General features: G+C 38.6%; 2 protein-coding genes across 2 annotated transcripts; both read left to right on the top strand.

Moving 5' to 3' along the window:
* The first annotated feature begins 3,921 nt into the window (after window positions 1–3,921).
* Window positions 3,922–5,431, top strand: LOC135162168 (keratin-associated protein 6-1-like). Its single transcript, XM_064120357.1, has 3 exons — window positions 3,922–4,412; window positions 4,486–4,633; window positions 5,020–5,431. The coding sequence occupies exons 1-3, from the start codon at window positions 4,401–4,403 to the stop codon at window positions 5,229–5,231; spliced, it is 372 nt and encodes a 123-aa protein (XP_063976427.1). The 5' UTR covers window positions 3,922–4,400; the 3' UTR covers window positions 5,232–5,431.
* Window positions 5,432–5,919: 488 nt separating this feature from the next.
* On the top strand, window positions 5,920–9,798 carry LOC135162148 (uncharacterized). Its single transcript, XM_064120323.1, has 3 exons — window positions 5,920–6,210; window positions 6,528–6,737; window positions 7,058–9,798. Exons 1-3 carry the CDS (start codon window positions 6,187–6,189, stop codon window positions 9,446–9,448), a joined length of 2,625 nt encoding a protein of 874 aa, XP_063976393.1. The 5' UTR covers window positions 5,920–6,186; the 3' UTR covers window positions 9,449–9,798.
* The last annotated feature ends 149 nt before the right edge of the window (window positions 9,799–9,947 follow it).

The following is a 9,947-nucleotide window of genomic DNA, read 5'->3' as shown; positions in this document are numbered from 1 at the left end:
CATAGCTGCAGCAGGTGCTGGAGATACGCCCCTTGCCGACTGATGAGTTACACAAGACAAGAAAAAATTCAATTGCTCGATGCGAAGAAACATGCGTCACTAGAGCCGTCAAAAATCGGAAATACACTGGAAACCTTTTGGCTGTTTGGTGAGCAAACTAAGAACCCAATTTCATCCTCAAGAAAATTATTTTTATGGCATTAGTTATGAAAGGGTTGTTTTTTGTGGCGACTTTCCGCCATCACTAAAGGAATAAGAACGTCGCTAACATGAAAACCTTGAGTACCAATTTTAATGCTCAATTGTATTCTAATTATGATGAGAAAAAAATCCATTCTATCCATGGATTTCCTGCTTTGTGATAGTTTCGAATGACATTAGAGATTAGAAAGGATTGAAATACATCCAATGGATAGAAAAATCTCCCAACTTGTAAATTGAATATCAGGATAATCTGTTAGGTAATATAATGAAAATCACAGGTCGTTCATCATTAATATTTAAACAATAATTTCCTAGCGTCAGTGATCGATGGAAATTACATGACGTTGCAATTTCCAAAGGGGCAATATTCAGCTCTCGACTAACCCGACATCACAATCGCCGTAAATTCACCCGATGAAAGGGGAATTGGGATTGAGTTAGACTGCAATGCCAGCCACCGAGGAAGTTCAATGGACAGACTATCGGGTACTGATCTCTGATATCTCAATAGCCTCAATTAAACTCAATCTCAATTCTGCTCCTTAGGCCCTCTCTTCTCCCAACCCACCTCCCTCCCAATCGCCAAACGATCCTGTCATTTGGATTCGAGAAGGCAATCACAGTGATTAACTAATAGGATCGGTGACATTGAGAAGTGTAATTGAATTATCGAAAATAAAATGGGTATCACATAGGGAGAAAATTTTACGATATCGGTAATAGAAGAAAAATTCCATCAGAATGGTCGAATGCCTTGTGATTGATTGGAAATGTCAAATGACTCGAGAAAAGTTCTTGAGGCAGCTGATCTGTTTGGACGGGGATCATTAGGGAGAGGTCAGATGACATACCATTGGAGGAAGTCAATTAAGGGCAACATTAAAAATATTTATAATTGATGTAATTGCGTGAGGTACTTATCGTAAGAAGTATCATCTTGGAGTAATTGCTTTTAATCTTGATGGACGACATGGAAGGATGGAATGATGGAATTTTTTCATGAAAACAATATACTTTTCAGATGCATAATATTTTTGGATACTAGGCAGATCGCGAATTTTTCCGCCCCCAAATATTTTTGTTTCAACGGACACGTGCGCTCTTTTTTAATTATGAAGGAAAATCTCCTAAAAATTAATGACAACCCCTTTATGAAATTTGTGATTAGCTTGTCTTCAGCACACCTGAGTGATAAAACTCAGGTATTTTTCTTGTGGTATTACAAATATGATTTCCGCTGCATGGCAAAAAGTTTTACTATGCGATGCAGTAATTTCCCTGAATGGCCAAAACACATCGCGATTTCCAAAGCGTTAGGTAATTTCTGCTCAATTTTTTTCTCTGTCTGGGGTGACTTATAACCTCAGTCATGATAAAAATTATTGAGCAGCGATTGACTATCGCACATGACGAAATGTTCCAACATTCTTGGAAGTTCGGTAATTTTCGCGGAGACTTCTCTATATATCTTCGTGGGAACTTTTCCCCGTGTGCGTACCGTCAAGGACTCAGTTGCCGGAGGGGATCCCGTAACCGGATCTTTTGCGATCAATTATATCATTCTTTAGTCAATATGAAATTGTTCGAATTATTCAGTGACAGCGACCAAAAATTACAGAACAATTTTGTGTCCGGAAAGTGTTTTTAAGTGTTCGTAAACTATATCTTTGACAGTATGTATTTTTCCTTACCTTATTCAACATAAATAATCATTGAAAATTGGCATATTCCTTCGTTGAAAACTACAAGCATTCCCTAGGCACTAATATTTTTTTTTTCTTGCAGAAACTTTTTACGCGACTGCTGATTACAAACATTTTTCATCAACTTGGAAGACTGGATTTATTCAGGGCAATTATAGGCCACTGGATGTACACAAAGTTATTCTTGAGCTGATAAACCCGCGGCAAAGAAAGCGTTTCTACAATAAAAGATATAACTATTCATGTCATAAATTGAGTGCAGGCTCGGTGTAATGGACATCACCAAACAAATAAAGTAACCCTCGTGTGAACTCCCTTTTCAGTATATTTTATCGGAAAAACGTGCAAAACAATCAAATGAATTTTTCGCAACTACAACTAAATTTATAAGACGGCTTATCATTTGCGTTTTGATTATGAGAGTTGCGAGCACTTTGCGACTCTAAAAAAATTCCAAATTTCTTCATAATAATAGGAAATAGAATAGTATGCCAGGATATTTCGGCTTAGCAACACTTGTTATCACAAAAGTCAGTTTTTTATTTAGAATGTGTTCAGTTCTTATTCCTTGCAACCACAGCCTAGAAAATTAATACCAAGTTGTCAATCCAATAAGAGGGTGAGAGCCATTCATTGACTTATTCACATAGAATACCTCATCACTAAAGTTTCAAAACTCCCGACCTGTACTCCCTATGCCGATAATTCTCCTTAACTATGGAAAAACCGATAAATATTGATCAGCCAGAACTCCAAATACAGACAATCAACCGCGTAATTGTAGAGTAATTAATTGCCCATTAAAATCCAAAAACGGAAAAGTGAAATTCCTCCCATTACCTGAGACAACATCCGTGGATTGCACCACAATTTTTTTTAAGTATGAAAAACCGATAAATTTTCACACCTATTATCGAAGGCTCCCCAGAGAGCCCATGATCTCGTCGAATTTTAATTACATCAATTAAGTACGGAAAACATGCACAAAAGTCCCTGACGCAAGCAAGAAAAGGACAACATTATTTTAAATGGTCTGACGATCAAAGTCACCGCTAAGCCTCTCGGGTAATAATGAAATTGTCAATTACTCTTCCTTTATATAATGTTTTTACTCTCATTTATTGTAACGACAATTGGAGTCTAAACTTATCCTACCCTGGGGCGGTAAACAGCGTACAACCGCCACTGACAAGTACGACCCATAGATCTTTGCCAACGCAAACATGATCGTAATTCAGGTGGATGGATAGACGCAGCTAACGATTGTTACGTTTATCACGTACCCAGGGGCACAGGAAATCTTGGAGTCGACATCTTGGCTTCATAATGTCCTTCGTTTCAGCATCGAAATTGTTTTTTACATGGGAAAAAAATCGGGTAGATCTATAATGCAAATTGTCCCCTGGGGTTCATAAGTAATTGGCAAAATGTAGGACACATGACATTGTCATCATTCTTGTTCTTGGGACTTATGGTATGATGTGGGGAATGCTGTATGGGAGGAAGTGCCATATGAGACGATTGAATTTTAGAAAAATTGTCATTGAAATGTTGGCTTAAAGTGTTGGGTAATAGCAAATGTAACAGTGAAAGTCACGAAATTTAAGATGCGTAGACGAAAATTGTTTTTATTGTCTATCAGATGGGAAAATATTTCGAGTATTTATGTGAGTAACAATAAATTATGTAAATTATTTTGCAGACATTTATTCCATTCCAGGTCGGTCACCACCGGAGGTAAATACCCCGATATATCGACTGTTTCCACTCGTACTTCTACGGGTTGTTTATAAAAATACCAAAAAATCGATTTCAGTCAATTGAAGGATCTGAAAATTCATAGTATTTTTCGTTCGACTGAGAGCGTTATAATCGTTGTAATCGAGAATTTCCTTAGATATAAATTCCCCTCCTCTCTCCAGGTAGGGACCCAATTTTTTTCCATACATCTTGGACTAGTGATCGCAATTAAAAAAATATTATTAATTCGTTAATGTCAACGTTTCGCTCTAGGGTGAGATGAATCTTTCCAAGAAACAGAAAAACTCTTGTCTCCAGATAGAATGGAACGAGATATAGAATTGAGTCATTCGAGGAGACAGAAAGAATGCGAACCATAACGACAAACGGACATCAATATGGGAAAAATTCATTAAATTTCTGTTTTTGTACTATAACAATGTGGAAAGAATTCATAATTGCTTATATTTCCATCAGGCTACCAATTTACTGACTCCATGTGCCTGAACTTTGTCCGTTCCTTCTCGATCCTGCAGTTAGTGTCATGTAGCACATTTCATCACAGCTACGATTCTATTTCTCCCCTGCAGAAAAAAAGGAAAAAGGACTGTCCAAGTGAAGAAATTGAAACTAGAAGTAGATCCGAACCAAGTATAAAAGTGGGTGTGCCAGCGACTATCCGCATCAGTATCACATCAGCAGTATCACTGTGCATCAGGAACTCACCTGTTCTATCTATAATCTGATATCAACATGAACGCCCTGGTGAGTGTCAGAGTTTGAGATAAAGGGAATGGTTAATTTCCGGATGTCGTTGGAGATTATATTTTTTTTCCAGCTGGTTTTCACCATTATCGCTCTGGCTACACCAATCTTTGGTGAGGAGGCACTCGAGCAAAAGAATCAACAGAAGAGAGGAGTCGTTCCAGTCGGATATGGCGGAAATTATCTGGGAGGATACAACGGTCTTAATTACGGATACAATGGCAAGAACTTTTTTCACTCTCTTCCCCCATAAATAATTGCTTACCCTGATAGACAACCTTTGAAAACCTTCCCTTAAAATTCGACCAAATCGGACCCTGACGTTAGACCCAACGTTTTATTTCTGCTAAAGGACTTGACTAGAATTTTCCCGGCTATTGAATTTTTTAATGAAACGAATGTGGATAGTTTAACTTCATCCTTTTTTATTTGGTACATCCTCTCGGATTGTTGTGACTTCTTCCTTACCCTCCCCCGTAATTTGTAGAGCACAGGCTCTACGAATTACTATTAGTTTTTGAAATAATAATAAAGAGAGATTTACAATTTTCTACGTGTGAAATTTTCAGAGAGTAAAAAAAATATTATTTTCTTTTTGTTTTTCTAGGTCTTGCCCACGGATATCTGAACAACCCCTACTACTACGGGCAGGCAGCTCACGGTGCTGCACCTCTCGCCACTTCTCCTCTTCTTCTGGGTCATGGTTACAACCACGGTTACAACCATGCTTACCAAGCTCCAGTCTACACTTCCCCAGCAGGAGTACGTCTGCCCTACGCTGGTCTCGGTCACAATCTTGGATACTACAACTCCTGGTAAAGAGCATCCACGACAGATTATCTTCGGGAGAGAAGATCTTAATGGAATTCTGGATCAGTTATTTTATCATCATCGTCCCCCATCCATCATCATCCCTTTTTAATTTCAAATTAACAAGTTAAGAATTATAGGTTTTAAGGAATTTATACTTTGTATTCGCCGGTGTCTCTAAATATATTTGGTCATTCAAATTTAGAAAATTGTGGTATCTGTCTGGAATGAATTCACGTTCCAGATACAAACTTTTGCAAAAGGGCAGCGCAATACTGAAGGCAAACAAGTTCAAAAACCAACTATACAATTTTTCCAAATATTTGGACCGAGATTGCTGACGTTTATGGAGCGGTTTCAATCGCGAAATTTCATCAAATTGATTCTTTGGTTTTTTCGCGTTTTACTCAGCTCCTGGGCCTCTTAGGGCAAAAGGGCCCCGAATTGGGTATCACCCCGTTTTTCGCGGGTATCTCAGACAATAATATAAAAAACGATTTATATTATTGTTTGCCCTTTGCGATTCTTCTGAGGCTCCAGGAATATTCTAAAGTCAATTTTTAGGTTTTTTGCGTTTTTGCAAAAGCCCCTCGGCCCTGTTAGCCACGTTCTCCATGACCTTACCGACAGGCACTTTCGCCATCGTAGCTCCTGCCGCACTGCTATGAAATTTTGCAGTTGAAGCTCTTCCCCTATAGTTTCTGATTCGACTCATGGTAGTGTAACGACGGTTGGTATTGATCGACCGATGGGGTGATGAGCAATCTGTAAAAATGAATCATTGGCAAATTCAAATTTCCGAAATTTGCATGTATTGTGTGATTGATACCTTAAATTCGGCCGAATGTGATTAATTCCGACAGATACAGGATTAGCGAAACCTTTTATGTCGAACCAAAGGAATTAGTCAGTGCTAATCAAGCAATGTAAATCAAAGTAGGTGTAATTATTTCTCGCGCAGAGGATGCCATTAAATGTCGGGAGAGTAGTAAGTATTTGACCTTTTTTGGTATTTACGTTGAGGTGAAAATGGAACAATGCTTTTCTATCTCTTGATAATAGTCTCCATCGATTAAACGGCCATATTTAACTCTGTTGGGAACGTCAATAGACTCGACTGTGTTTAAAAGAATTATCGATTGAAGTTATAAGAATAAACAGTGCACTTACCCGAATCTACTTATGACCTCGTTACGTAAATACCAATATTGTAAATAGTTATTCGGCAGTTGCTCTTCCATTAAAGAAATATTCTTTGAGAGAGTACCATTTATGTTCAAAACCGATTTATTCATTTTCCTACAGAAAAAAAAGTTGGGTCCGGCAGGTCTGTTTGGACCGACGGACCATATTGGCGACGATGAGATCGCTCAGGCCCCCAGGAGGATTACGCGTTCACGGTCTAGGGAGTGCAAAGGAAAAGTCAATTTTTACAAGATAGAGACTTCGACGTTGTCGAATAGATTAACTAGTGAATCTAGATCCGGAGAGAGCTCCAAACGAGGAAAATCCATGGTGATTAACAATTGAATATTTACGTTTTTAGGGGGAATTGAAACGTATATGTATAGGTACGGTAGGAAAAAAACTACATTCTATTCTGTCTATTGGTTTTTTATTAAATTTTTTTAATGAACAAGTTTCTTCACGCCTTCATAACGTTTGATGATCAGTATAATTTTTCATGAACAATATTTCTTCCTCTTTGCAATGAATACAAATTAGCCTCAATCATATATTTGTCCCAGAGCTATGAAAACTCCCAGATAAATTCGAAGATGTCTATCTCGATAATAAATCAACGATTCAACTATATCTTCAACAAATCTCCCCAGAAAATAAAGAAAACCACTACCAAGAAAAGCAATAAACCATCAAAAGCTACTCAGCTGGAAGACTCCGATTCAGAATGGGAGGATCAGCCTGACAAACCCCAAAACCTCCCCGCTACAAGGTTGGGTCGATCGGGTCGAGGGCCCAGGCACAACCAGCAGCTGCAACCTCCAGCTACTGATGGCGACAGATCACCAATCCAACACGTTGCATCTTCAGCAGTACCTGCACGCCCCTCGCGAGCTATCGCACGTCTTCAAGCATTTCGATATTTACCACGACCACGCCAATCTCCCACAGCTGTATCTACTGAATCAACCTTCTCCGGTGAATCTGGAACTCCACGTGAGTCTAAACTCCAGGATCCATCAGTTCCCGCGAATCTCATAGAGTTCTCCAGCGAAGAAGATGAACTCCAAAAGGAAACTGAAGGAGTTCCGCTGGCAGAGGGGGAAAAGTCGATAGAAGGACCCAGGGAAGCCAGAGTTGATGGAGAAACAGTTAGAGATTTCGACATCTACGCAACTACTGGTTCTGGATATAATCATGTAGATAGCTTCAATCAGATCAAATTGGGACTTCAGGAGGAAGGCAGTTCTGTCAAAGCTAAATCAACAGTGGATTCAGGTGCTGTCCGTTCGATATTCGATCTAGACAGCAGTGATTCATTTGTTGAGTCTTCTCATTCAAAGACATCAGCGAGAAAACAAGGAAATCAAAAGAGAGTTAATTTCCAGTTTCCCATAGATCATAACTCTTTGGAAAACCAACATTCAAGGGAAAATCGTGCAGCATCAGCTGAAGGTGCAGGAGGTTCTTCCCAGCCGGGAGTTGATTCACAAAATCCAGTGAGAAGACCTGTCGATCCCACATCACCAACAGTCTCAAATGCTTCCTATCTTTCGGAGGACCATGACATTTCAATAATAACAAATTCGCAACTATCGAACATCACATTGAGGACTCACTCACGATCTGTGAAATCGACTAAACAATTGCAGTTACAAATTTCACCATCGAATTCTCGATTCCTTACGGTCGATGAGCAGATCCTGCAGAGTATCGCTCGAGTCTCCATAAACTCGCCACCACCAGTACCGGAACCAAAATTAGACCCAGTCGTAATGCCTCATAGATCCGAAAACTGGACGGTAATTCAGGATTCTCTGAAAAGCACCTGTCATGATATTATCAGCCTCAAGCATTCAATCATTCGATATAATGGGACGAAAAGGTTCTCCATGGATTTTCAAGGGCTTGATAATTACATTCGATCTCTGAATCCGAATGAATTGAATGATTTTTTCTGTCGAGTTTTGCCATCAATAAAAAATCTCGCATTACAACTGCCTGAATTGCTGGTTGAGAGAATGGATGCCTGCCAACGCCAGGAGAACTCGGTCACCGAAATCACTCAGAAGCAAGCAGGCTGTCTATTGGCCAATGGATTTCTCTGCACCTTTCCTGATGCTGTCGATGAGAATGAAAAGTTTGGAGGACATTTTTTCAATTTCTCGAGGCTTTTCGAGGCTCATCAACATACTGGTAGTGACAGGCACGAAATTAACGAAATTGTGAAGCAAAAAATTCAGTGCATCATCGCATACTTTTCAGAGATCAAAGACCAACCGTTAACGAATCTACTGATAATGGAGAGAGTGTATATTGCTGCTGGTCCAGCTTGGTGGAATTCAAATCATCCATTGAGACCGGTGAACATAGAAAAATTTACGGATTCCTGTGAAGGAGTGGAGGTGCTGAATATTGATGGAGTCTTTGGTGGAGATGTATTTGGCTTTCAAGTGGAGGAAGAACAAATACATTTCTTAGTTCATCCTGAGCTCATGATTGCTAGGCTGTTTGTGGAGCCGCTGGAGGAAGACGAAGCTCTCTTCTTCCGGGGTGTCAGACCGTACTCACTATGCGAGGGGTTTGGCAAAAGTTTCAAGTATTCAGGTCCTTCTACCGACTCTACACCACGCATTTTCGCTTATGTCGGGAGGACTCACATTAAAGACGGGGAGATTTACACTAAGGAAGATCTCATTAAGGAATTAAATAAAATGTTTGTTGTCTTCAGACGTGTTGATAGTGACGATAAGGTTGATAAGAGGGTGACAGTTAAAGTTCCGAGACTTCACGAATGTCGAGGAGATCTAGCAATAACATTCCTAATTTTTTTCATGGTTGCATCATACGTTGGTATTTCTGGAACATTTTGCATCTGTGATAAGCAATCATTTGAAGAAATTGTGGCTATTCAGGAGCTCCTCATTAGAAAACAGATTAATATTAGATCAATTTTTGGAGCTTTATGTGAGCATGAACAGAAAGACAAGAAACGGAATCTGTATTTCTTTTTGAAAACTATGTTTGAAAAGATCGAGAGTTAAAATCGAGTATGTAAAAAAAAAGTTTCTTGGATTTTTATCGAATTTCTATTTGTTTTTGACTGATTCAATTGAAATTTTCAGTAGAAAAGATGCAATGAAAGAAGTCAATGGAATTGCATATTTCTATACAACTTTTTAAACAATATTCTACACAGGTATTTTCCATACAATTTCCTTTGTCGAAAGTTTTTAATCTTTTGTTCACTTTATTCGGTTCTTAAAGATTTCAATCGACTTTTATACCGTTAGTGATAGTAACTAATTTATTTAATGTATTCGTGAAAAATGTAGTAGAGCGGGACTCTTCGTATCTAACAGTTAATTTAATAAATGACCAGTATTTTGTTTTATGTGACTAGACGTTTTTTAAACAATTAACGACAGAAGATGACTAAAGAATAATTATTCAACGAATTTATAACTAATACATAAATTTGATCCACTTGAATTCCACAAAATAATAATTGTGTATTCGGTATTCTTTACTACAATGCAATAA

Source organism: Diachasmimorpha longicaudata, chromosome 5 (genome assembly GCF_034640455.1).
Source record: "Diachasmimorpha longicaudata isolate KC_UGA_2023 chromosome 5, iyDiaLong2, whole genome shotgun sequence".
Taxonomy (NCBI): Eukaryota; Metazoa; Arthropoda; class Insecta; order Hymenoptera; family Braconidae; genus Diachasmimorpha; species Diachasmimorpha longicaudata.
The sequence above is the reverse complement of the archived record's forward strand: the minus strand, read 5'-3'. Positions and strand labels throughout refer to the sequence as shown.